The 27,795-nt window shown below is 42.2% G+C and overlaps 2 protein-coding genes across 3 annotated transcripts in view; one reads left to right on the top strand and one right to left on the bottom strand.

Moving 5' to 3' along the window:
- DPYSL3 (dihydropyrimidinase like 3) overlaps positions 1 to 27,795 on the top strand; it is a 116,085-nt gene that overhangs the window by 82,059 nt on the left and 6,231 nt on the right. For both annotated transcript variants that reach the window (XM_050794004.1, XM_050794005.1), the window contains exons 3-12: positions 5,458 to 5,642; positions 8,199 to 8,363; positions 10,726 to 10,787; positions 11,686 to 11,766; positions 15,600 to 15,668; positions 18,661 to 18,781; positions 22,491 to 22,647; positions 23,375 to 23,516; positions 24,950 to 25,120; positions 27,025 to 27,204. In XM_050794004.1, the coding sequence (XP_050649961.1) occupies positions 5,458 to 5,642; positions 8,199 to 8,363; positions 10,726 to 10,787; positions 11,686 to 11,766; positions 15,600 to 15,668; positions 18,661 to 18,781; positions 22,491 to 22,647; positions 23,375 to 23,516; positions 24,950 to 25,120; positions 27,025 to 27,204 (1,333 nt within the window). The remainder of the gene's footprint in view (positions 1 to 5,457; positions 5,643 to 8,198; positions 8,364 to 10,725; positions 10,788 to 11,685; positions 11,767 to 15,599; positions 15,669 to 18,660; positions 18,782 to 22,490; positions 22,648 to 23,374; positions 23,517 to 24,949; positions 25,121 to 27,024; positions 27,205 to 27,795) is intronic.
- Positions 25,366 to 25,770, bottom strand: LOC126956802 (60S ribosomal protein L36a-like). The gene has a single exon (XM_050794046.1). It carries the CDS (start codon positions 25,731 to 25,733, stop codon positions 25,413 to 25,415), a length of 321 nt encoding a protein of 106 aa, XP_050650003.1. The 5' UTR covers positions 25,734 to 25,770; the 3' UTR covers positions 25,366 to 25,412.

The raw sequence follows: 27,795 nt of genomic DNA on the forward strand, positions 1-27,795 counted from the left end.
TGGTTATAAGAGATCTCTTGCTTATCTTTGAAAAGTTGGCTTAGATATAGTTTTCTGCAGACAAATGTTTTTTACCAGCCCCAAAGTCTAGGCTAGCTTTCCCTTCTGTGTGCTTTCAAAACAGTTGCGCTCGGCTGGGCATGGCGGCTATCATTAAGTGCCTGTAATCCCAGCACTTTGGGAGGCCGAGGTGTGCAGATCACTTGAGCTCAGGAGTATGAGACCAGCCTGGGCAACATGGTGAACCCCTGTCTCTACTAAAAATACAAAAATTAGCCAGGTATGGTGGTGTATGCCTGCAATGCCAGATACTCAGGAACCTGAGGCAAGAGAATCACTTGAACCCAGGAGGTAGAGGTTGCAGTGAGCCAAGATTGTGCCACTGCACTCCAGCACTCCACCCTGGGTGACAGAGTTAGGCTCTGTCTCAAAAAAAAAAAAAAATAACCAAACAAACAAAACCAGCTTGTGCTTTCATCAGTCATGGCAATTCTGACACTGTTAGTCTCCTTTGAGGGTAAGGAGACTTACTTGCTCTCGTATCTTACTTGCGTATCTTGTTTATTCTATATCCCCAATACTTAACCCAGGACTTAGCACATAAAAATTTGGTAAGAGCTACTTTTTGAGTGTGTAGTATGTGCCAGGCACAATGTTAAACGTTTTGCATGCTTTCTGTCAATCAGCCAGCAGCCCTCCGAAGTAAGTACTATACTATTATTATCCTCTTTCCTGAGATGAGGAGAAAGCAGCACACAGAGAGTAAATAACTTGATAAAGGTCAATGTATTAGTCAAATACATTGAATGAATGAGCGAGTGAATGAATGAATGAATGAATGAACAAATGCAAGAACGAAAAATACTTGTTCATAGTTACTTTGCCAATTTACATTATTACTTTTTCATACTGGAAGTAAGAAAAATGGAAACAATGGGCCACACTTGATTTTATGTTTTTCTATTAACTAAAAAATTATTATGTATAGTTGGCTCTATTCGGAGGTAGCAAGCTCTCTCATTTGGAGAGAATGAGAAAAATTTGTTATCAAATGCTTCCTCATTTCAGAGCTCATCATAGGCAGCACTAATTGTTCACAGAACTTTATTATTATTATTATACTTTAAGTTCTGGGATACATGTGCAGAACGTGCAGGTTTGTTACATAGGTATACATGTGCCATGGCGGTTTGCTGCACCCATCAGCCTGTCATCTACATTAGGTATTTCTCCTAATGCTATCCCTCCCCTTTCCCCCATCCCTGACAGGCCCTGATGTTTGATGTTCTCCTCCCTGTGCCCATATTTTCTCATTGTTCAAGTCCCACTTATAAGTGAGAACACGTGGTGTTTGGTTTCCTGTTCCTGTGTTAGTTTACTAAGAATGATGGTTTCCAGCTGCATCCATGTCCCTGCAAAGGACATGAACTCACTCTTTTTTATGGCTGCGTACTATTTCATGATGTATATGTGCCACGTTTTCTTTATCCAGTCTCTCATCGATGGGCACTTGGGTTGGTTCTAAGTCTTTGCTATTGTGAATAGTGCTGCAATAAACAATACGTGTGCATGTGTCTTCATAGTAGAATGATTTATATTTCTCTGGGTATATACCCAGTAATGGGATTGCTGGGTCAAATGCTATTTCTGGTTCTAGATCCTTGAGGAATTGCCACACTGTCTTCCACAATGGTGGAACTAGTTTACACTCTCAACACTGTAAAAGCGTTCCTATTTCTCCACATCCTCTCCAGCATCTGTTGTTTCCTGACTTCTTAATGATCGCCATTCTAACTGGCGTGAGATGGTATCTCATTGTGGTTTTGATTTGCATTTCTCTAGTGACCAGTGATGATGACTTTTTTTTTCATATGTTTGTTGGCCACATATATGTCTTCTTTTAACAAGACTCTGTTCATATCCTTTGCCCACTTTTTGATGGGGTTGTTTGTTTTTTTCTTGTAAATTTGTTTAAGTTCCTTGTAGATTCTGGATATTACCCCCTTGTCAGGTGGATAGATTGCAAAAATTTTCTCCCATGCCTGTTCACTCTGACGATAGTTTCTTTTGCTGTGCAGAAGCTCTTTAGTTTAATGAGATCCTATTTGTCAATTTTGGCTTTTGTTGCCATTGCTTTTTGTGTTTTAGTCAAGAAGTCTTTGCCCATGCCTATGTCCTGAGTGGTATTGCCTAGGTTTTCTTCTAGGGTTTTTACGGTTTTAGGTCTTACATTTAAGTCTTTAATCCATCTTGAGTTAATTTTATATAAGGTGTAAGGAAGGGGTCCAGTTCCTTTTTTCTGCATATGGCTAGCCAGTTTTCCCAACACCATTTATTAAATAGGAAATCCTTTCCCCATTGCTTATTTTTGTCAGGTTTGTCAAGGATCAAATGGTTTTAGATGTGTGGTGTTATTTCTGTGGCCTCTGTTCTGTTCCATTGGTCTATGTATCTGTTTTGCTACCAGTACTATGCTGTTTTGGTTACTGTAAAATTATAGGTTGAAGTCAGGTAGTATGATGCCTCCAGCTTTGTTCTTTTTCCTTAGGATTGTCTTGGCCATACAAGCTCTTTTTTAGTTCCATATGAAATTTAAAGTAGTTTTTTCTAATTCTGTGAAGAAAATCAATGGTAGCTTGATGGGAATAGCATTGAATTTATAAATTACTTGGGGCAATATGGCCATTTTCACTGTATCGATTCTTCCTATCCGTGAGCATGGAATTTTTTTCCATTTGTTTGTGTCTTCCATTTCCTTGAGTAGTGGATTATAGTTCTCCTTGAAGAGGTTCTTCACATCCCTTGTAAGTTGTATTCCTAGGTATTTTACTCTCTCTGTAGTAATTGTGAATGGGAGTTTGCTCATGATTTCGCTCTCTATTTGTCCGTTACTGGTGTATAGGAATGCTTGTGATTTTTGCACATTGATTTTTATCCTGAGACTTTGCTGAAGTTGCTTATCAGCTTAAGGAGTTTTTGGGCTGAGATGGTGGGGTTTTCTAAATATACAATTATATCATCTGCAAACAGAGACAATTTGACGTCCTCTCTTCCTATTTGAATACCCCTTATTTCTTTCTTCTGTCTGATTTCCCCGGCCAGAACTTCCAATACTATGTTGAATAGGAGTGGTGCTACGGCCATACTACCCTGAATGTGCCTGATCTCATCTGATCTCAGAACTTTTCACAATTGAGCCTTAAATACAGGTTTAGAATCCATCTTCACACAGTGCTTCAGGGATCTACAACCAGGGTTGAAGGTGTAAGACAAATCCTTTTTGCCATCTCTATTAGAAAGACTGAAAGGCCACTTGTCAAGGATGTTGTAGAAGGAATTTAACCATCAGATGCGTGTGTTGGTGGTGGAGAGAAGGTTGAGTTAAATGATCACAATTCAATCCTGAAATTTTGTATGTGTGCAACAACATTCTTAACTCACAGAGCATAAGAACAGAAATGACCTCTTCTAACTATCACATAGTTATTTGTCTGTCTGTGAATACTTGTGGAATATTTGTTATGTGCCAGGCAATTTTTTGAGATATTGAACTCATGCTGTGTCACATGGTGTGGTACTCATTATCAAGGCCCAAATCATCATGCTGTCTTCCCTCTGGGACCTTTTAGTCTTTTAGGGGAACTGAGATATCTGTATATATGCAAAGGACCTAGCATTACCAAGGAGTGGCATATCAAGTATTATATTCATAGAACAGGTGAGATGCAGAGAAGGGAGTGGACTGGTTATTAATTATAATAGTTGACATTTACTGAATTCTTAGGTACTTAACAGTGTTTATGGGCTTAACACATATTCACGTTTAATGTGCAGCACAACCCTATGGAGGAGGCGTCTTTATTACATTTTACAGAGGAAAGAATTGAGGCATGGTAAGGTAATTTGGCCAAGGTTATACAGCTAGTAGCTAGCAGAGCCAGGATTGTGAATCCAGATAGCCCACATCCAGCCTCACTCATTATTAGACTTGGATTTTGCTAGAAACTTGATGAAGGAAGGCAGATGGAAGCTGAGCCTTGAAGGATTAATGCGGCCTTCATTGCTGGAGCAGTGAAGAAGGGGGAAGCCATTTCCATTTCAGGCTTGCTTTTAAACTAGTTGTCAAAATGGATGAAAACACACACACAAACCAGGCAATTCTTCATGCCTTTGGTTCTCAATTTTCCTTAAAGGGGAACCTGTGAAAAAGAAAAATAAGAATGGAATTGGCCAGTATCTGAACTAGAATGGACTAATGATCAGAGGCTGCATTTCACCAGTATATTTTGAATTATGGTGGCTGTGGAATGGCCCAGTGGTGATGTGGTAAAGTTGAACTCTTAGAGATGTCAGGAATACTTTATTTTAGTTGCAGAACTTGGAGTTTGGCAGGCTAGTTGTAGACTTCTCACTGCCCCAAGAGAGTGTCTTTCTTGGCTGCCTGTGGACAAAAGGGGAAAATGTTGATGCCATGAACAGTGAGGTACAGATATCCCAAGGTAGGAGATTTTTCATGGTCATGTAGAGGCTTCTGAATCATAGGTCTCCCTGGTATCCATAGTGGACATGTTTAACCAGCTATTTAAATCGAAGATGTGATACCACATATGAGCCAAGCAATACTGGCTGATCTATGAGCAGCATTGTGTGGGGACTAGTTGTAATTGTCACTTTCCTTGGAGGCTTGCCTTTGAGATATTCATTGGCTTACTTCTGCCTGAGTCTACCCCCTATTCCTCCCTAAGATGCTCTGAAGCTTCCTGGGTGAAGCTGTGTCTAGTGGAGGTTTTCATAATCACTAAGCTCGGCTAAAAGCTTCTACTGGGACACTGACCATGTCACAAAGGCAGCTGGTGCTGGAGGCATCTGCATCTTTGACTTCCTCCTGGTGAATCTGCCATCAGCTGTGATTGGCTGATAAATGATCAGAAAAGGGTAGAATTGGGAGTGAAGACTTAGGTGGGAAATAACCCAGACAGAATCTTTCATTAGGAGCAAAGATGACCCCACTTAAAAGATAGCGGAGATCCCATACCTGTTCTTTAAATGATTCACTGTTATCTTCTTCAGTCTCTTCTAACAGTGCACTATTTTATACTCTTTAGATCCTTCTCCAAATGTTATTTCTCACCTTAACTTGAACAAAATGAAAAGAATAATAAAAATATTTGTATTAAAAATTATTACACACACTATATTCTAGACACTGTCAAACCCCTGGGGTTATAGTACTAAACCAAGACACTTGGTCCCACCGAACAGCATATCAGCTCATTCTGTGACTATAAACATTGTTTTCTGTATATATCTATCTTTGTTTATAGATTGCTAAGCTTGTGAGTCACTTGCAAAGATTAATTTGATAAATACAAGTAACACTGTTTAAAATCCTTATACCATTATATTTGTCTTGGAAATTGCACTTTTAAGTGACCAGGTGTTTGATTGTTTCACCAGACAAATTGGAGACAATCTGATTGTTCCTGGAGGAGTGAAGACCATCGAAGCCAATGGGAAGATGGTGATCCCTGGAGGCATCGATGTCCATACTCACTTCCAGATGCCATATAAAGGAATGACCACAGTAGATGACTTCTTCCAAGGGACAAAGGCAGCCTTAGCAGGTGGCACCACCATGATCAGTAAGTCTTCGTATTTTACACACTCCTGTTTCTCAGAGCTGTGTGTTTAATGAACGTGTTACCTCCAGAACTCTCTTACTATCACTTGTATACTTGCCCCAGTTCAGTTTATAGATGTTCTGCCTGAGAAAAGCAGATTCAGCTGAGGAAATGGGCAGCTCTCTGTAACTACAGAGAGGAGATTCATGAGGCTCTTGGTCATGGCAAGAGCTGCCCTCTTGTCTACCTTAGCAGCGGGTGCTGGCTCCTGCAATGAGGGTAGAATCAGGAAATAGCATCTCCGGGCTAGTAAGAGGTGAAAGTAGACTTAAAAAGTTGTGGATAGAAGATGAAATGTAATTTCAAAACTGCCCACTTGGGTCTGAGAAAGGAGGGCAGAGCAGCATGAATGGAGCTAAGGAGTATCATGGAGAGAGGGATTATGGAGAATTACATTTCTTGGAAATTTTGTGAACTTCAGTGGGTGAAGCTGTGTCTGGTGGAGGTTTTCAAAATCACTGAGCTTGGTTTAAAGCTTCTCTTGGGATGCTGGTCATGTCATAAAAGCAACTGGTGCTGGAGGCATCTGCATCTTTGACTTCCAGTCGCATTTAGTGCTATCTGGTCTGTGCTCTATTTTGACCAATTCATATCTTTAAAATTTGACAAGCTGTGGGAGTGGTTTCTCTTGTTTTTAATTTTTGTTTTGTTTTGTTTTGTTTTTCTATTGCAATTCCAAAAAAAAATCTAGGGAGTTGCATGCCATTGGATTACTGAACCAATAGCATTCCAGGGCAGTCCTTCCTGTCCCAAAGGAATCCTGATGAATTGGGTCCCATCCCAGTGCTGGCCCCAAACTTGGTCAGGCAGAGAGCACTGTTTATTTTAACACCATATACATCCCCTGAGAGTGCAGGACAGCCTGAGCAGTAGAATTATCCACTGTCTTTTACTTCCTTTTGACAGGACAATGAGCAGGGTTCAGCTTTGGCTAGTTGGGTGTGGAAGCCCAGAAAAATTGCACCAAAGCCATAAAAGGTGCAATTCAGGGTTCGGTTCTCCAGCTGAAGGGTGGAAGCCTGCTGACTTCTCAGCAGCTGCCTGCAAACGAAAGCCCTGGGGTTGCCCCAGACATTAGTGATGTAGCTCCATGCATTTGCTTTCCGATAAGTGCACTCAGGCTGCTTTTGATAGAAGACTACGGGAATGAGTGATCTTGGCTTGGCTTTCTGCCATCTGGGCAAGGAGTTGGACCTGTTTGGCATCCTTGAGATTTGTATTATGCTTGGCCATCTGCATTAGGGAAGTCAGATTCCCAGTGATGAGAGTGAACCGCAAAAGCAATTGTGTCCTTCATAAATAAATTAGGAAACCTAGAGATGCAAAAAGAAAATAAACCTCATAATCCCACATCGCTGTTAGAGTTTGGCTGTATATCGTACACATTTTTAAAATCCTTTTTGGCAAAACTAGGATCACAGTATATGTACTATATTTTAACCTTTCATTTTTGCTAAATAATATGTCATGGATATCTTTGCATTCATTTCTATTCTACCCCAACATTTAAAGTGGATTCCTACTCATCCATTTTATAAAGGATTTATGTATTTAACCTAACTTCTCTATTGTTAACAATTTCAATTGTTTCCAATTTTTCACTTAGATAAATAAGTAGTAAACATCCGTGGAACCAAAATTTTGTATACAGCCTCATTTATTTCCCTAGGAATAATTCGTAGGTGTAGGAATAAATATTGGGTTAAGGTTTGAAAAATGTCCAGGTTTTTTATGTATATTTCAAAATTGCTCTGTGGAAAGTTGTCCTTAGCTGTACTTTGTCCTTACTTGTACTTTGCCTCAGCCGTTCAGGGGAATATGAAAGTGTAACTTTTGCCTTTTCTTCATCAACTATAGATGCCATTGTTTAAAAAAAAATGTATCCATGGTTGCAGAGTAGATTTGGGCCTCAAAGAAACCAGATTCTAGACAAGAAGTTTCCATGGAAATAAGATCTGCGGGCCCAGTATCAGGTTTATGTAACTGACACCAGCTTTGTCCTATAGCAGAGAGCCTCAATGTCTTGTGCCCTGACTTAGCTTTAAACCTCGCGTTCGCCCTTGGAAGAGAGTCTGACTTTTTTTCACTAGCAGTGACCCCCCCCACAGTACTAGTAAGAATGACACATAGTAGGCCCTCATTGATGGCTAACATTTATGAAGCACTTACCACGAGCCAGGCGTTAGGTGAAGGACGTTACGTGCATTTTTCCCATTTAATCTTATAAATTCAGAAGAAAGGCACTAGTAACACCCTGTCTCCCACCCCACTTGGCACCAACTGAAAGGAAAGAAAACTGAGGTTTAGGAAAGCTAGTAATTTGTTCCAAATCACATAGCTTTGTGACATTTAAGTGATCAGCATTCTTGAAACTACCAGGGAGCCCCTTCAAAAGTTAATTCCATGCTCAGGAAATAGAGATTCTGCAGTCACAGCTAAGCAAGCAGGAGCAGGCCTGGGCAGAGGGGAGTAAAGGCTGTGTCTCAGAGTGACTCATCTGGGGTCTCTGTCATTCAGTTGACCATGTGGTGCCTGAGCCTGAGTCCAGCCTGACTGAGGCCTATGAGAAATGGAGAGAGTGGGCTGATGGGAAGAGCTGCTGTGACTATGCCCTGCATGTGGACATAACCCACTGGAATGACAGCGTCAAGCAGGAAGTGCAGAACCTCATCAAGGACAAAGGTGAGCCCAAACATGCTGTCCTCCCTCCTCTCTTAGCTTCTTCTTGCCGGTCCTTCCAACACTATCTACTCGCTCAGTCACTGTCTTTTACTTGGAGCCTGGAACCTTGAGCATGAGCACTGGATGTAGGGATAGTGCAATGTTCCAGGCACTTTATTTACTTCTTACAGGATCCCCGTGAGATAGTGATTCTTCTCCCCACTTTGCAGACGGAGAAACTGAGGCTTAGAATAAGCAGCCCAAGATCATAGCATTAGTTAGCAGTAGATGTATTCAAATTCTATGCTCTTCACCTCCATGCAATATTGCCCATTCTGCAGAGGAAGAAACTGAGGTTGGGAGAGGTTAACTGATCTTACATAAGGTTTTATGGCTAGTATGACCTATGAGATTAGGGATTTTTAACCTGTATCATTTTTACTGTAGAGATCAAACCCTTACTATCATATAACAATGGCATCCTTAGAAAAGGCTAAGGCATTTCCAGGAGCAAGGATGTGCTGGTACTCTGGCTGGGAGCTTAGGGTGTGAAAACATGTTCATGCATATGTATATGTGTTTCTGTGTGTGCGCCAGGGTGTGTCCTCTCAGTGAGTACATGATTTAGGTTCTGCTGTCTTCTTAGATTCCTCTATTCTCTGCTTCTTTTTGATCATCAGATATTGCAAACCCCTCCCCGCCACATACAGGCACACATAGGCACCATGTGCTCAGCATTGTAAGGCGGCCTGGGAGTCTTAGAGAAGTGTAAGTAAAGGCCTCTGCTGAACACGCAAGGCAAAAGAAAACAGGCTCATGAAGAACAACAGAATAAATGTCATGGCGTGCAAGAACCGTTACCAAAGGAGTAGTCTAGACACAAATGCTAGGAGTCCAGTGGAAGAGTGCGCCCTGGGATGGCAGGGAAAGGATGACCCATCAGAGGATGATATTCTCTTTCCATCCCCCTCCTTACCCCACAAGCCCTGCAAAATTGTTGGTGACACAGAATGTGAGATTAACTCCTTCTTTCTATATTTGCGTTTACATCGGGCATCTCAACTGGGGTAGAAAATTGAATCACTTTAACACTCACTTCTTTATCAAAGAGCCTGCATCTTCCATGGATAATGTAGAGGCTTTTGGGAAGGGTAGTGTTTGGGAAGACTGCCCTGAGTTGAACCACTCTGAGTAGGGAAGTTCTCAAATTACAACCCACTTTTGGCCCAGAACGTTGTGGGCTGAGAGAGCCCTAATGGTTAGAGACCAAAATTATCCCCCTTTCCTCAAAATGATTCTCAGTTCCCCAGTCCCACCTATTTCTGTAAATCACTGTATTAGTAGTTTATTTGGGGTGAGATCTAAATAGATCTTTACACATAAACCTTACCATTTAATTTTTTTTTTTTTTTTTTTTTTTGAGACGGAGTCTGGCTCTGTCACCCAGGCTGGAGTGCAGTGGCACGATCTCCGCTCACTGCAAGCTCCACCTCCCGGGTTCACGCCATTCTCCTGCCTCAGCCTCCCGAATAGCTGGGACTACAGGCACCTGCCACCGCGCCCGGCTAATTTTTTGTATTTTTAGTAGAGACGGGGCTTCACCATGTTAGCCAGGATGGTCTCGAGCTCTTGACCTTGTGATCCACCTGCCTCGGCCTCCCAAAGTGCTGGGATTACGGGCATGAACCACCACACCCAGCCACAACTTAAGATATTTAAGCACAAGGTAAAACCTGCCCATTAGTTCCCTAAGGGTAGGGTCTGTATCTTAGTTCTCCTTTCTGATCCAACACCCTGCACAGTAAAATGAACTGATCCCAGGAGATCCATTAATTGGAAACCAAATATGTGCCAAGCCTGGTGCTAAGAGCTCTTTATGTATTCTCTCCTTTAATATTCACAACCACTTTATGAAGTAGGGTATTGTTATTTTTCCATTTAACAGGTGAGAAAACCAAGGTCCAGAGAGGTTAAGTATCCCAAGGTCACCGAACTAGTATGTGGTGGATTTCAATGGTGCAGCTCCCAGGGTATGAACACAACTGGTGTGCTAGAGTGATTCTTAATGCCACCTGCTACTGCCTTGAGCAATACCAAAGTTTATTGACCTTCTGGGATAGGGGATGCTGGACAGGGGAGGTTAGAAAGAGGCACAGAAGAAGAGACCATTGTGCTATGACATCTGTTAGGAATTGTTGATTTTATGGGGCAGGGGTGGGCAGGGCAGAATGCTTTTGAAGAATACAAATATCTGCTTTATGTTGGACAGGAGCCCGGGTAATGCAGCTGGGTCTCATGGTCAATGGAAGTGGGAGCAAAGGACGGAGGACAGTCATGATAACGTTGTCTTTCTCTTGTTTTTCCTCTCGTCCCTCTTTTGCAGGGGTTAACTCCTTCATGGTTTATATGGCTTATAAGGATTTGTATCAAGTATCTAACACAGAGGTAACAACCCATTTGCTATGTGGTTTGGGGTATCTGGATGGGTTTCCTATTGTTGCTGATGACCTTGGCCCTTGTAACATGAATCACTGTGGTCACTGTGGGAGACCACTGGGCCAGAATGCTTCTTGAAGCCTTTGCAGTCCACATTACATTTTAAATAAGGTAACGGGCAGGGTTCATGGCAAGACAGACAGGGAGCTAGAGTTTCCACTGGCAGCAGCTTTCTTAAACGGAAGAGGAGGAACATGCCTAAATTTCCATCTACCAAACAAGCTCCAAATCCCTCATAAGCCCAGTGAAAGCGTGAGGCTCTTCACCTGCAGGACCAGGAGGGCTGATTGGAATAATCCTATTGCCTTGCCTCTGACTCTCCCACTAAGAAATTCATGACATGCGTTTGCTTTAGATAGAGGCTAAGTTTTCAGAGGAAATACAAGAAATGAATTCCCATGCCTCCTGCTTAGAGGTGAAGGTATGTCTACCTTCACAGGTTAAGAGATAAGGGTTTCAGTTTTTTGTGTTTGTTTCTGGCCGGGCTGTAGAGGTTTTCTGGAGCATTTGTTGAGAAGAATTCTGAGGCTGTCTCTCAGCTCAGTGGGAAAACAATTCCATTAAAATTGTGTGCTAGAGGCAGAGGAGAGGAGTTGGTAGTACTTTGTTATGTATTTGCTCTACCTGTCTAGGGAACATGGTAGGTTCTTTATATAGTCACAGTTTCCTAGGATTTGTTTGGACTAGCCCTCCTCTTTGGTCATGCCTATATAATCTATATTTCTGCCCTAGTGACTTATTTCCTCTGCTTTATCCCATTTGTTTTAGCGTGGGCTCTGGTAATTGGCCCTTCTGTGGGGTTGCTAAAAGTGCCTGCAAGAGTGACAAAGACTCGTTTCTATTTCAGCTCTATGAGATCTTCACCTGCCTGGGAGAGCTGGGGGCCATTGCTCAAGTTCATGCTGAGAATGGGGATATCATTGCCCAGGTAACACCGTGCAGCTCCCTGGAGCGTGCTTTGGGTCTGCATCCCATTTGTTTCTTCATTTCTTCCGTGCTGCTTCAGCTCTCAATATGTGCACGACACCATCATAAGTACCTTGCTAAAGACAGAACCTGCTCCAAAGTACCTCAGAATCTAGGTGGAGGAAATAAAAGAGAGGGGAATGTAGACAAGTAATGAAACTAGAAGATGCGTTAAAACAGAAAGAGGGCTGGCCATTCTTGGAGAATCAGAAAAGGCATCCTGGAAGAGGAGGAGGATTTCAAATTGGACCATTTAGTGGGAGAGCATTTGCTGATTCTCTTCTGAAAATGTCTCAAAGCTACAAGACATTCTCTGTCATAAAGAAAGACTGTAAGGCAGCATTTCTCAGGAGCCAGAGATTGGATCCAAGTCTGTGGAACTCACAGCCTTAGATAATAGAGAATTTAGGTCTCATGAGGAGCAAATTTAGGTCTCGTGAGGAGCAAACATCTCACTGGATTCCTATAAATCATATTGAGAAACTTGAGGAACGAGTGATGAAAGTGAGGGCCCCAACGCCCAAATTGATCATTTGTAAGGAAGCAGGAAGCAGTTATCTCTCCATCTCCTGGGCTGCTTAATGGAATAGATGGACAGATGTGTCTTAGGAAGGGTTTTGTTTATCTCAGAAAACATCTCAAGATTGGCCTTTGCTAGGAGGAGACAGCCAGAAAAAAAAAAGAGTGAGCTTTCTTCATCCATTTGATAATGTTGGCAACAAGAAACCATTATTCATTCCCTCAAAGAGTATTTCCTGAGCACTTTGGGCCAGGCAGTAGCTATTGACGTGAGCCAAAACAGATGCATTCCGTAGCTCACTAATACTTGGGCTGTGCTTTTATTTTAGAAGTTGTCCAGAACTTGGTAACTGTGGTCGGCAGGGGTGTGGGAACAATGTCTAGGCCTCCCCTCATCTCGGACCATTAGTTTCCTGATAGCAGGTGCCATTTGGTGAGCACTGACTACTGTGTGCCAGGAACTGGTAAATTTTCTGGTATATTCTCATTTGATTTTCTCCCAATCCTTTAAAGATGCTATCTTCCTCCCTGTTTTATACATGAGACCATCCAGGCTCAGAAGGATTAGATCACTGGCCCAAGGATTAGAGCAAATAACTAGGAAAACCAAATCTTTGCCCCTAAGAGGATGTGCCTCAGTGGGTATCTTTACCCAGAGATGGCATATCTGGGATCCCTTGCGTCTCAAGCCCAGCTGCAGGCTTGTGGGGAGGCAGCACCCCAGCCATGCAGGGCTCCATCTGTTGTGATTTCAGACTCTCCATGTTGTCTCGCTGGTGGGGGAGGTGAGGTAAGTGTACAGTTTCCTCTCACTGAGACCAAGGAGGCTAATTAGTCAGGACCCTGATAGCACTTTCGCCCACGTCCACCACACACCCAGAGATAATGAAATCATTTTCTGTAGAGAGTCCAAATGCCTTGGTCCTGTGGGAGGCAACCCAGTGGTATTAGAACTGTACTCCTCCCTTTATCCAAGTCTTCAGAGCAGCAGCCAGAGGTCCCAGCCCTTCTCTCAGCTGCCCTGGAAACCAAACTCTCTGGCACTTAATTCCAGCCCCTGTGGAGGCAGATGGACTTCAACCCAAAGTCTCTGTTGTCAGTTTCTTTCCTCTTGTGAATCCTTAGCATGGAACTTTCTCTAGTTTCCCCTCCCACTACTATTTCCCTACCTTGGGAAGATCCGTCGGGAAAAGAGTAGGAGCATTTTTCCATTTGGATGAGTTTCTTGTGTGTGTTTATTAAATTCAGCTTGAGCTGAAAGATCTTTATCACATTGTTTAAATGAAGGCAGCTGCTATACTCAGAATTTCTTGCTGCACTTATTCAAAAGTGAATATCTGAGAGAGAAATCTTTGCCTTTGGATACAAACAAGGATGATTTTCAAGAATTTCAAGTTGGCAAAACAGTCTGAGAGGACAGCATCTTTAGCCATTCATTTAACAAATATTCGCTGAGCGCCTACTATGCGCCAAGCCTTGGAGAGGGAAGATGAAAAAGACAGGGTTCCTTTCCTTATGGACTAAGCTACAGTTGTGTCGTGACCCAAACTGTGATGTAACTGTAGCTGTGATGAATGCCACAACAAGCTTACTGCTATCCCCATGTAAGGTAGCATCGATGGGGCTTTACTGCCATTCTTAATCTCCCACCTATAGGGACATCATGGCTTCAGAATAGGACTTCCTAGCCTGAACAGTGCATTAGAATCACTAAATTTTTCTAATTCCAGGTATTCGGGAATTAGGAAAAGTCAGTAGCAGAGTTCAGGCAAGTGTATTTTGAAAATAATCCCCTGGTGATTTAAATGTGCTTGGAAGCCGCCACTTGAGCTTAGCTTTGTCCTGTGCATTATCCTGGTGCACTCAAACAAGACAGAAGCATAAATGTCACCTAAGACAGAGATTCTTTAGTTGGAGACCTTAACCCTTGTGTGACTGGAGGCAATTTAGAGTAGAAACTCACTAGACTTTGGAAGAAATTTAATTCAGTTCAAGTTTCAATAAGTGAAAATGGTAAGAATGAAAAGTGGAAGTGCTTTTCTAGAAAAATAAGCCTCTAACCTTTCTTTGTATTCTGTAGAGCTAGAGATAGTGACCATTTCACTTCTCATGGTTGCTTATAGTATGTGCATTTTCCTTTCTACTCCTCTTTTAGAAATTTCTATTACTAAAAACAAAAAACAGAAGGTTCTTTTCCAGGTGGTAAGAATCCTTAACCTTTTTAAATGCCTCATAGTTTCAAAGTGAGACAAGGCTTGTTGCTTTGACCATCTTTCCTATGTGTCTTACACATTACCAGAGTACTCCCAGGTCACTAGGCCAGGCCTGCTGGTGCAGAGGTTCATAGGAACCAGTCTTAATAATTTCAGAGTGAATGCCAGTAACGCTGAAGGAGTGGTGGCTTGGGATTTCTGCCAGTTCCAGTCAGTCCATGCGTGTGTGTGCTCACTGTCCAGCTACCTGCTTCTTCCAGAAAGAGGCTAGAAGTCTGAGGAACGTAGCCATCAGCCACAAGGGACATGCACTTCTTCTGCCATGTCCACAACTTGGTTAAACAGAATTTCACCAAGACACTAACTCAGAAAATGCTGTTTGGAGGCACTATTTTGTTTGGTTAAATTTTGAATCCATTCATTTAAGCCATAGATTTAAAACATCAAAATTCCTGAGTGGTTTATTAAAACATGCATTACTAGGATTCAACCTCACATCTTCTGATGTGGTAGGCTAGGATGAGCGAGAAATCTGCATTTCTACAAAAACAATTCAGGCGATTCTGATGTAAGTGATGAGTGGCTCACACTTTGGGAAACATAGCACTAAACTGTAAGCCCTGTGAGGTCAGGGGCTGCATTGCTTTAATGCAGGTACTTACCCAGAACCTAGCAGGAAGCAGATGCCCAGTACATTTTGTTGAGTGAAATGGTTTAAAGAGCGTGAGTGAATAAACAAATGAGATAAGCAAGTGTAGTTTCAGAGGCAGCTGAGACTGAGAGAGATGAAGAATAAGTGACCTGGTATGATTCTTGATGGGCAGAATAGACAAAAAATAGTCTTAACAGACAACTCTCTTTCAGTAAAAACAAATCACCCTTGAATGTTTTTTTCCTCCTTTTAGTTGAGTCTACCATCTATTGCAACTCCAAATATAGGATTAATACATCTGTTCAACATACACATATTTCTTCTTTAGATCTTTAGATCAGAACATACCAGTGTAATTTTTCCAAATCTCACTTGAGCTTATTGAATAACTATTTCCTTTTTTCATTTCAGGAGCAAACCCGCATGTTGGAAATGGGGATAACTGGCCCAGAAGGCCATGTACTGAGCAGGCCAGAGGAGGTAAGTTACAGGGGATGAAGGTGCACACACAATGCATGAATAAACATTGTTAAAAGGCGATGAGAATCTGAGTACCAGGTTGCAGTATTGGAACATTTCTTCCAAAGACCACTTCTGATTGACCCTAGCTCAAGAGCCCGTGAGAAAATTAGAAAGGAATGTAAGAGACGTGCTTATTTCTGACCCCTAATCTCTCTAAAGATATCACAAGTTGGAGTGTCCTTCAGAGCTATTCAGGAGTGTTAAATTTCTGATCCCTTTCTTAAGGAAATCTCAGTGTGAATCTCATAGACGTTTTCACTTACTCCCTTATTTCATTTTGAGTCCTGCAAAATATTGGCCATATAAATAAGAGGTTGAATGGACTTTTTTATATACATTATACTCATCAATTTGTATAATGTGATGATTATGTCCAGGTATGGAAGTTTCTCATATATAAAATGAATGATTATTTATGTCTGTGCTTAGCAGCCAAATAACAAAACAAAGGTGACTAGAGGCTGGTTCCATGTCTCCGAGATGTCAGCAGCTTCACCTGCTGGCATGGAGCACAGAGCTGGGAATTGGCTGCCCATGTACCTGAAAGCACATTGGCTTTGGAAGGGCAGCCTGGGTCTAGCACCTGGAGCAAAGTCAAGGCCCTCCATATCAGTGAAGCAAATCCTGTTTCTGTTCTGTCATTCCAAACCCTACAACAGGGAGACGAAGGAATCATAACCAGAAATGACTGCATTCCCATATCCCATCTCTTTTAGAGTCTTATTTAAAAGATAAATAGAACACACAGAGACAAAAATGTTTCTATGCTAAGGAGGCAATGAATTTTCACAAACTGGATACACTTGTGTAACTAGCACCCAAAGAAGGAAACAGATTATCAGCACCTCAGAAATTCCTTTGTGTCTAGTGATACTTTTATTGCCATTTAAATAATTTATAATTTTGTTATTAGGGTTCCAGTCACATACAGCATCCCTGAAGTCTGTCTCCTTAATAACACCTGGTGTAGGTCACTTCTATGGAATGCATACATCTAGTATGTGCTGATAGCTTACGTTATCTCAGTTCTCGCTACTGCTGCCCTGTGTGGTTGCCATTGATGCACAAGTAAAGAAGCTGAAGCTCAGAGAGGTTAAGCCCCTGGCTGATCACACTTGAAGGACTGGAAAATGGTTTACTCATCATGAAGAGACCAGAGTGATCAGCATTGTTTCTGAAGCTTTTCTTAAATGCTGGTCACTGTGGAGATGTGCTGGCAAGATGGATTTCCAGCAGCAGCCAGGGGATTTCAGAGCAAAGTCTATTTTTGTTCCTTGGTTTGTTTTTTCAACCTCCCCTTAGCCCTACCACCCCACCCTCCTCCTTATTCCTGTCTCCTTTTTAGTAAAAAAGCCTCTCGGCCGCAAATCTCTACAGCCATGGAAGGCCTTTTGGTGAAGTTGGAGGGTGATGTAACCTTCCAAAGATAGTCATGTTGTCAAAGTGCTGAGAAACCTGTAGTGTTTGGGAGGAATAAGATCAAAGGGACCGGGACAGAGGTCCTGGGGGAGCTGAAGTGGTCAGCATGGGTGTGAAGGGGGAGGAGTGAGCATAGGAGGAGCCAGACCCTCTTCAATTCAAGCACACCCAGACACCATCTCAAGTGATGCTGTTCAGAGAGCTGGGACCTCAGGCACAGAGACAGCTGCTCCAGAATACAAAATTCTGGGTGCTTCAGGAAGGTGTCCACATTTGCCTATGGCCAGGGGCCTGCAAGGTCCCATCCACATGGAATAAAGTGCAGCTTGGGGGAGGCCAGCTCAGCCAGCCAAGTTCTTAGAGTCTGCTGAGCTACACCCACTATGGGCAGTGACTGGTTTGCATTATACAACCATTGGGCATCTGCAAGCTATTTTTGGTATTTTTTTTTTTAAGTTTTGGGCTCCACAGGCTAACCAGAATGTCATATCCATAAAAAAAAGGAACTGTTGCCAATTGAATGGAAAAATGTCAAAGTCTTTGCTGTGTGCTGAATTGGACTAACTCACACCAATTGAGAGCAGACCACTTGAGAGTAACACAGACCCTCAACTGGTTAGAAAATATTATCAATAATAATGTCAGTACCAAACCCTCAAGAGGCACTTACCTTGTTCTCCCATTAGGAATGGGCTAACTGCTTTACAAGGATTAACTCATTTAATTCTCATCACAGCCCAACATGTCAAACCCTATTATCCTCAATTCACAGACAAGGAAACTAAGGCTTTGGGAGGTTGTGTAATGTACCTGAGGTCACCTTGCTTATAAGTGCCAGAACCAGGACTCAGAACCGGGCCATCTGAAAGAGTCTCAGCTCTCAGATCTTGCTTTGTTAATAAAGTATGGGAAAACTTCTTATTTCTTACTTAATAAATGCCACTGGGTTGGTTAGCTTATTTGAAAACATGAATTCTACATTAGGATAAGATGGGAGAGATCAATAATAAAAGAAGTCTTTGTGTTGAGAAACCTGGGAATTATTTTTGTAAGAAATGCCCCTAGAATTAACCCTTTGCTGACCACTTACTGCTGCAGGAAAGGATTTGAGGAGCCAGGATGCCTAACTGTCTTGGCTGTTATTTTAGACATAATGGTTTGCTGTTGTGTCTTCCCAGAGATTCTGTCCTGAGAAGATTGAGGAGCAAAGGCTTTCATTCAGATGTCACCTTTGTGATAACCACAGAGGCTAAGGAAAAAGTACTTACCCTCTGCCGGGCATTGCTCTCAGATGACAATGCTGTGCTATACTGTTTTACTAGTGAGGGACAGAGGCACTGGGAAGCTGAGTAAAGTGACACAGTTAGGAAGTGGTAGATCTGAGATGTGGATATAGGCTCTCTAGTTCCAGATCCTGCCAAAATTATCCATAACCTCTGTGCAGCACTGCATCCTCACAGTTCGTGGAGGTGGGAGCCACCAGTTTGAGAGGTTCCTGTTTCTATTGACTCCTGGAGACTTTTTCTTGCAGCTGGAAGCTGAGGCTGTGTTCCGTGCCATCACCATTGCCAGCCAAACCAATTGCCCTCTCTACGTCACAAAGGTCATGAGCAAGAGTGCAGCTGACCTCATCTCACAAGCCAGGAAAAAAGGTGATTTGTGTTTCCAAGATCTCGGAGCCCCTGATGGCACTGCGTGGTTCCTTCCCTCTCTGGTTGTCCTGTGTAATATAAATGGTGCCTACTTTGCTCATTGCCTTGCTCCCTAGGAAACCCCTCTCCACATCCGGTGTGGATGGGAGGATCCTGGGATTTCTCCCACTTGGCATGTAAGTAAACTGAGGCTCAGGAAGGTTAGGTGAGTTGTCCAAGATGGCACAGCTTGAATCAGTTTTTCTGAGACTTTGTACATCTTCCTTCTCCCCTTGACCTTTGATTTTCAGTTCACCTTGTCTGAGTTTTATAAATGGACATATCAGTCAGGATTAAATTGGGTGCAAAATTCAAAGATCCTGCTCAAACTGGCTTAAACAAGCACAAGTAAATAACCGATTATAGGTGTTTCAGGTATGGCTAGATCGAGGGGCCTCAACAATGGTATTAGGGGTTTGTCACGTGCACTCCTTTCTTGGCTGTCTTTCCTCTGGTTTATGTTCAGTATGAACAGTCACAGAATAGATGCTGAGAGGCACCTGTTGTCCTCAATTTTTGGTGGAGAGCATGATGGGAAAGTAAAATACACCTTTTCTAGCAGGTCAAGCAAAAGTCCCCAGGAGCACTGTGACTGGCCTGGCTTAGGTCATGTGTTCATCCCTGGACCAGTAAACACCCCGGGGATGGTATCTGGCCAGGATTGAGGCCACAGTGCAGATGCAGGTCACACATCCTGAGCCACTGAGACTAGCACAGGTTATTTTAGAGAAGGGGTTGAGTGGATCTCCAAAGCATGTGGGCCATCACAGCCTTCACGACCCTGGCTCTGTCCCTGTTGCCTGTTGACTTCTGCTTCTTTGCTCCACTGGTGTTAACTTGGGATTCCCCTGCTTGTCTTGTGCTTAGCTAAAGTTTTCAGAGCTTTCTTTTCTGTTTCGGTTCTCATCCTCAGTGTCAGACTCGTGGGGTCCGTTGTGAGGCTGAGTAAGTGACGAGTGCAGGTGAGAAGCTTCAGATGTGCAGCTCTGTGTTGCGTTGTGAGAGGATTTACCAGGCCCGGTGATGCGGTTGCTACCACTGCGTGCCAGTGGCCATTCTGGTAGTGGAGAGGCCCAAGATGCGTGATTCATCTACAAAACTGGCCTGTGAAACTCCACGTGTGAGTGACTGTGGTAGCTAAAAATAGTCTCAGCTGCCGCTGATGGCTGAGTGTTCAGCTGCCTGGCCTTCTGGCACAGGGTGACCCTGTTTTTCTTGCGAGAGGGGAGGCTTTCACATTGTCTAGACACCCTTCCTAGTTGACAGATTCTGGGGCACCTCCTTCCTTCCTCTGTTCTCCGTAGGCCTGCTGTTTTCTCCTTAGCTTTTAGAAGTCTCAACTGACATGGCGTGGTTGCTCCACTGGCTATGAGTCACTGAGCGAGAACCAGGAAAGCTGCCCAGTGCTCCTCACTCATTCTTGGAGAAAAGCAAAAAAAGAAAAAGAAGACATGTGTAGGAACTCCCTTCTGCCCTCACCCAGTGCCACACACACACCCCTGCCAACCGTGACCCCCCACCACCCTCATGCCCTCTGCTGAGGCTGCATTCTGACCGGGACCATTCTCCAGGTGACCTGGGGGCCGCTCAGGATAGGGTGTTTTAGTTATATGCTGGTCTCATTTCAAACTTCATGGAGAAAAATCCTAACCCTGAGCCTTTTGGCTCATAATTCTTTGGCGAGCAGAACTAGTACAGCTGTGTCTCCAGGGTGGAATGGGGGTGTTAGTTCAGGGATGAAAAACTGGCTGCTGAGATTGAAGTCAGTAAACATCTCATGGACCATCATTCTCAGGGAAACACTCAAGAGCATTCTGAGGAGGACAAAGTGTAGCAGGGTTTGCGCTTCCCTCCTGAGCAGGATATGGTTGAAGTCTCAGTGTGTTTAGTCATCAATCATCAGGGCTCTTTAACTGTATGGCTGCTCAGAATTAATATTAGAAAGCTACAATTTAATGAGGAACAACTATGTGCCCTGTACTGAGATAAACAGTTTAATTTTTTTTTATTATGTAGAATTCTCAAAGAACTCTGAGAAATAGGCATTTCTCAGAAATGCCCTTTTTCAGATGAAATTGCAGCACAACTTGTCCAGAATCTACCAGATGGGAGAACTGGTATTCAAACTAGTTGTAATTACTGTCTTAGCTTCTTTTACTCTTCCATGCTAAACATAGTCCAGAGGGAGATTTCTTCCACTTTTAAAATTCTGTTTCTTTCAATAGTAGTTGAGTGCTTGCTGTGACTTTCATTTCTTTATATCTTTATGGTCCTGTATCCTTTAGTGTGTAAGTATTTTTGGAGAGCCCTTGAATTCTCATCACATGGATTTTTTTTACTCTTACCCCGAAAAGCAGGGCTGTCCTATGTGAATCATTGCCATCGCTTCCTTCTTTTGCCCATGGCAGACATTACTAATTAATCATGAGTCTTTTCTACTGAGACCAGAAACATTATTAGAATTCTTCCCTTCATGGAATTCTAGGCAACCATTACCAATTGAACAGAGCTGAAACAAGGCGAAACCTATTTGTAATCCTGGCCATAGAGTGCAAACTTATGGAGAATTTCACTGTGGAAGATGGAGGACCAAAGTTAAAGAAGTGCAGGGCTGTATAGGGTAGCTTTGGCCCCAGATTTTGGCATAGAGAAACTTGGTACCAACCACCTAGCTATGAGCTAGCATTTGCTTTCTATATATTTCTATATGTATATATTTTTATATGTTTATTTTAAAGTTTTATATATTTTAAATTTAATTTTTATTTTAAATTTTTATATGTTTATTTTATATATTTCTATATTCTATATTTTCTATGCTTTCTATATTCCTTCTTCTTAAAGAAGCTGAACAGCTTAGATCAGTGTATATTCCAATAGCCTTTATCCCCTCTCCATGGTTTGGGTAGTTAAGCCCCTAATTTTTGAGGCAGAATCCAAGAAGCTAGTCTCATGTTTGATGTGCCCTAGGTTATTGGGTGACTTTTAGCAAGTCATCATGTTAGGAGTAACAAACATGATAAAAAAAAAAATCATGAGAGTCTCTAATCCACAGGAATGGATTTTACTTTATGGAACCAAAGCATATCATTATAATGGGAGGATCTAGCAATTTCCAGTGGTGGGGGCACATTTGGGACTTTGGGCCCCTACTGTGGGAAGGAGTAACAGCTAAAGAAAGCGATATTTACCAAGCATCCTCTAGGTGCCAGATGCTTCACATATGCCTTTCATTTTCACAAGCCTAAGAAGTAGCCATCATCTCGTTTCATCAATTTCAGAATATATCTATTTCAGCCTTGGTATACATGTAACCCATTACTAGAGCAAGAACTGGAGCATTTTAGTGTCTCTGAAATGAGGATGAATCTTAAAATCAATATGTATATTTTATTTTATTTTTCCTCAAATTTTAATTTGCCTCAAAATTTGAGAATTAACACTGCATCTAACAACCAATTGCTTCTTTTAATCTAGGGAATACAAACTTGGTCACATTTAGCAGATGGGAAAGCAGGGGCTTAGAAAAGGTGGGAACATGGACTTGAACCCAGGTCTGTCTGACTGTGAGACACAGTCCTGGGTAGGCTTAGGAGTTAAATTAAATAGGCTGGGCCCAGTGCAGCACATACTTTATGCTAACCCCTTGTCTATTTCCTGTCCCTGCTAGGAAACGTGGTGTTTGGCGAGCCCATCACTGCCAGCCTTGGCATAGATGGAACTCATTACTGGAGCAAGAACTGGGCCAAGGCGGCTGCATTTGTAACATCCCCACCCCTGAGCCCTGACCCAACTACTCCGGACTACATCAACTCCTTGCTGGCCAGGTTGGTGCAGGAATGCCCAGCAGCAGGCGTTTTGTGAAAGCATCTCTTGGGGCCAGCTGGGTTGAGGACTGGAGCAGTCCCATCTATCAACTATACCAGAGTCTGCAGTGTGAACAATGTATTGGGAATTATTTTGCAGTCTTGAGAGTAGAAAAGAGGCTCTTCCCCATCCTATTTTAAACATTAATAGAATCATAATATTAATAATGGTAATAGCAGTTAAAACCTATTGTGTGCCAAGCTCTATGGTAAGACTACACTCAACAGTTTCATTTATTTCTCCTAACAACTTTATGAGTGAGGCACTCTTATCATTTACATATTAAGTAACTTAAGGTCAGAGAAGCTAAATCATTTGCCTAAGTTCAAATAGCTGGTCATGATGACAATCAAAATTATAGGGAGACTCCTTTGTTGCTGCCCTCTGCAGACATGTAGGATCGTGACATTGCTCATTTGAGTCCATTTTATTTTGCTACAAAAGAGATTATCTGACCCCACCCCCTCACTTTCTAGATGGGGTAACTGAGCCCAGGGAGGGGAAGAAACTCATCCAAGCTCGTATTTCTAGTAAGAGGTAGAGGAGAGATTCCAAACCCAAGTAGTCAGATTCCAAACCCAAGTAGTCAGAGTCCAAACCCTCACAGTAGACACAAGATTCTAAGCTCCCAGTGTGTGTGCCTCCAGCCATCTCTCCTGTTCATGTGGAGCTTTTCTCCTTTGCCAGTGGGGATCTGCAACTATCTGGGAGTGCCCACTGCACCTTCAGCACTGCCCAGAAAGCAATTGGAAAGGACAACTTCACAGCCATTCCTGAGGGCACCAATGGTGTGGAGGAGCGGATGTCTGTCATCTGGGACAAGGCTGTGGTAAGGCATGGAGGTCATGGGAGGGTGGCCAGGGCCGAAACATCCATGGGCCAGATCAGAACCTCCTGTCACCAGTTGGGCTGGTTACACTGCAAGTGCAGATGGGATCTCGTACCTGCTGAGATGTCTCTGGAACCATGTGGCTCAGGCATTGTGGAAAATTTCCTTCTAGTATGATGAATCCTAAGGTCTCGCATTGTGAAGGAGGCTTCCTCATCTAGACTGTTAGGACTAGGAACCAGACATGCAACTCCTTCATCTGAGTGAACAATAGCCTGTACTTAAAATAATAGTGAGTTAATTCTTTTTGTTTGGATAGTTTTATGAAAGAACTGGATATAATCCTTTGAAATGATAAGCAATGAGTCTGTGTCTAGACCAAAGTCATCTTGCTTATCAAGATGCCCTGTACTGAGGGCATATGGTCATTCAGGCGATACAAGTGATTATCTCTAAATGTCTTCTGGCAAGTGGCCTGTTTCATTTTCCTTGTTCATATCACAAGGACTGACAAAAGAAAGAACCATTCAAATTAAGACTCTCTTAAAGATTTTAGTAAAATAAATAATTATCTCATTATTAAGTTGATTACTCCTCTATGTTTCATTTTAAAAATCCTAAAAACATTCTTATCAGGGTTATGTATACTAATGCCTCATTAATCTACACAGTGTAATTTCACTGAGTTTTCTTTTTCCTCTTTGCTCCCAGGAAGCTCAAAGCTAGGTTTTAAACTCAATTCTTTCTGTAAAGAGGCTTTTTGGTTTGAAAAGAGGGAAAATATAAATATTGTTGTCTGTTCTCTCACATAGTGTTTCTTTTTTCATATACTGCAGAGCAATACGTATATATTTATCCTGGCACTATTTGGAATAGTTCCAAGATAATGTATATTTTTAAATTACCAACGTGACACATGCTCAGTAAAGAATATTTGTAAATTACAGACAAGCACACACTGGAAAGAAAACAAAAATATCTCGATTCCACAACCCAGAGAACCCATTGTTATCATTTGGGTGAGGTTCTTTCATATTTATTCTATGCACACGACATATACAAACACAAATACATATCTAAAGGATGGGATTATAATCACATTTGTTTTTACTGTGAACCCTCTATAATTATTTTTGAAATTAGAAGAAGTAAATTAGTAAGTAAATGTAAGAACATACAGAGAAACGTGCTTACTTCAGGAGCAGTAACTTCAATCTTTAACCATGTGTTTGACCATTTTGCCTGGGTAGTCATGACAGCCCAACTAATTCGAGCTTGCTGAGTGAGGTTCTGTAGCTCACCACCTTTTCAGGTGGCTCCTCTTTGTATTTCTGTGCCTTTGTTGGTCATCTTTCTCTGAGTTCAGAAGCCCTCAATTGATATGTATGTAGCTATAGCTATAGATATAGAAGTAATTTCTTATATTTCAATAGGCCACAGGGAAAATGGATGAAAACCAGTTCGTGGCTGTGACAAGCACAAACGCTGCCAAGATCTTCAACCTGTATCCCCGCAAGGGAAGAATATCTGTGGGTTCTGACAGCGACCTAGTCATCTGGGATCCAGATGCTGTGAAGATAATCTCTGCCAAGAACCACCAGTCTGTAAGGCTTGCTCTGGTGGGAGTGGAGTAGAATGGAGAATGCGTGCAAAGAACTTGGTCAGGAGAAATGTGTTTATGTGGTGTGCCAGGGTAGTTAGACTAGGACGGGTTGCAATAACAATCCATCCCCTAAATCTCAGTGACTCAAAACCTCAACTGTGTTTCTCCTATGTGGGGAAAAGAGAGATCAGACTGTTACTGTGTCTATATAAAAAGAAGTAGACATAAGAGACTCCATTTTTTTTTTGAACATAAACTCAAGATTTTATTGTCTTCATAATAAAAGATAACACTTAGAACTGGATCACTTGGTCCTTTCTTTTCTTATCTCCTCCCAGTTCAAAATGCTTGCATCTTTTAATAGCCAGCATTCTCTTAGATTTGCAGTTGGGCTCAACGCACTCAAGCCTTAGCACAATCTTCTTTGTAGTTTTAGCCTTTTTCCGGACAATCGGCTTAGTTTGCCCACCATAGCCACTCTGCTTCCTGTCATAACGCCGCTTTCCCTGGGCATACAGAGGATCCTTGCCCTTCTTGTACTGTGTCACTTTGTGGGGTTGGTGCTTGCCACACTTCTTACAGAAAGTCCAACAGGTTTTAGGGACTTTAACCATGCTTGCGAGAGTGATATCGGCACGGGAAGAAAGTGATCCAGTTCTAAGTGTCATCTTTTATTATGAAGACAATAAAGTCTTGAGTTTATGTTCAAAAAAAAAAAAAAAACCAACAACAAAATAGAGTCTCTTATGTCTACTTCTTTCTATATAGACACAGTAGCAGTCTGATCTCTCTTTCTATTCCCCACACTCCTGCTTTCCAAAGCAGGGAGGTCACCAGATGGTCTCTGCCCATCCCAGTCACTCAGGGACAGAGACTGATAGAGGCTCCCTCTCTACATATGTTTTCATGATTGCTGAGACAGGGGAACATGACCTAGTGAATGGTCTACTGGCTCTGAAAGTTTCCCCTAGACGTGGTGTACCTTACTGCCTCTTACATGGCACTGGTCTTAGCCAGTCCTGTGGCCATACCTAACTTCCGCAAGTCAGGACATGCAATGATCCTTTGTGCCTGGAAAGAGAAAGAATGGGAAATAACTGGTAAACAGCACTGATGACTTCCTTATGATGAGTTTCATACGGAGGATGATAATTAAAGTGCGGTATCTAACAGAAACAGGCTCGACACACTTATTAAAAATAGTTAATTTTTTTTAAGCACTTATGTTTCAGGCACTGTGTTTTCAATTCATTGGGTTTCCATACTTGTCTTCTACAGGTAGGGACTATTATTATCCTCCGTTTTATAGATTAAAAATTGGAGGTACAGAAAAATTAAATAATTTGTGCAGCAAGCAAATAGTGAAGGTAGCATTGAAACCCAGACAAGCTGACTCTAAACTGATGTTCTTAATTACCTGGCAATACAGTAATGCGTTTTGCTGGTTGAGTAAATGAAGGAGGTAGGGAGAAATCCCATTTTTGGTGGTAATGGCCTTTGCTTAAATATTGTGTCATCTCATGTTATTTAATTTGGAGCTAGAGGGACCTAAAGGCCACATAGCCTCTCTCCACACCCACTCAGTACAAGACAGTGATGTACAGCATCCTGGATAGTTATCCAGCTTCTCTTTGAACACTACCCATGACAAAAGTTGACTTCCACTTGAGGACCTTAATAAAGATTGGACACTTCTTTTTACTAGGAAGTTTAGTCTTTTCTTAGCAAATCTGTCTCCAGTGCCTTCTACCCACTGGAAGCTTGCAGATGCATGGTGAGCTTTTCCCGGCTTGCCTGGTGAATCAGCAGCAAATGACACTTAAGGTCTTGAGCAGAGAAGGTACGTTCCTCTTTCTCCTCTTTCGACACCCTTACTGTGGCTTTGCTCCTCACCCCTGTCCCTAGGCTGCAGAGTACAACATCTTTGAAGGGATGGAGCTGCGTGGGGCTCCTCTGGTGGTCATCTGCCAGGGCAAGATCATGCTGGAAGATGGCAACCTGCACGTGACCCAGGGGGCAGGCCGCTTCATCCCCTGCAGCCCGTTCTCCGACTATGTCTACAAGCGCATTAAAGCACGGAGGAAGGTAAAAAGCAGGGGAGCTCCAAGGTGGTGCAGGGGCTTTGTGTCCCATTCACACTCAGAGATAGTAACCATGAACACAGGGCACTGTGATCTCTAGACTCTCACAGAGAAATTCAGTGACAGTCTTATCCCCACACAGACTTAATGTACTATTAAAGAGGGTGTTGAAAACTTTTGGCCAAAGCTTTTTTTCCCAAATGACTTTTCCCACATTTTTATAGTACTTTATTAAAAATAATTTAAATTTCAATAATTCAAAATAAGGCTGGCGTATTTTTTTTTAAAAATAAATTACTCTTAAAATCTGAAGGTAAGAACCAAGAATCCACACCCACACATCCCTGTCTCATTCTGTCCAGTGTTGCTCCACAGGGGCAAACACTTATAACATTTTAGTTACTGTATTTTCATTAAAATTTTATTTCTCTGATTTTATATATAAACACATGCAGAGATATATGTGTATATGTATAGGTCTATAGATATATACACATGTGCAAATGTGTGCCTATGTATAAATGGAGGTGCAGAGAAATATATATACACTATATGTATTATATTTATATCTACTTAATATATAAATATAGAATAA

This window comes from Macaca thibetana, chromosome 6 (genome assembly GCF_024542745.1).
Source record: "Macaca thibetana thibetana isolate TM-01 chromosome 6, ASM2454274v1, whole genome shotgun sequence".
Taxonomy (NCBI): Eukaryota; Metazoa; Chordata; class Mammalia; order Primates; family Cercopithecidae; genus Macaca; species Macaca thibetana.

Excerpts from the sequence above, each read along its gene's own strand:
- LOC126956802 (XM_050794046.1), bottom strand. The coding sequence starts at position 25,733 with ATGGTTAAAGTCCCTAAAACCTGTTGGACTTTCTGTAAGAAGTGTGGC.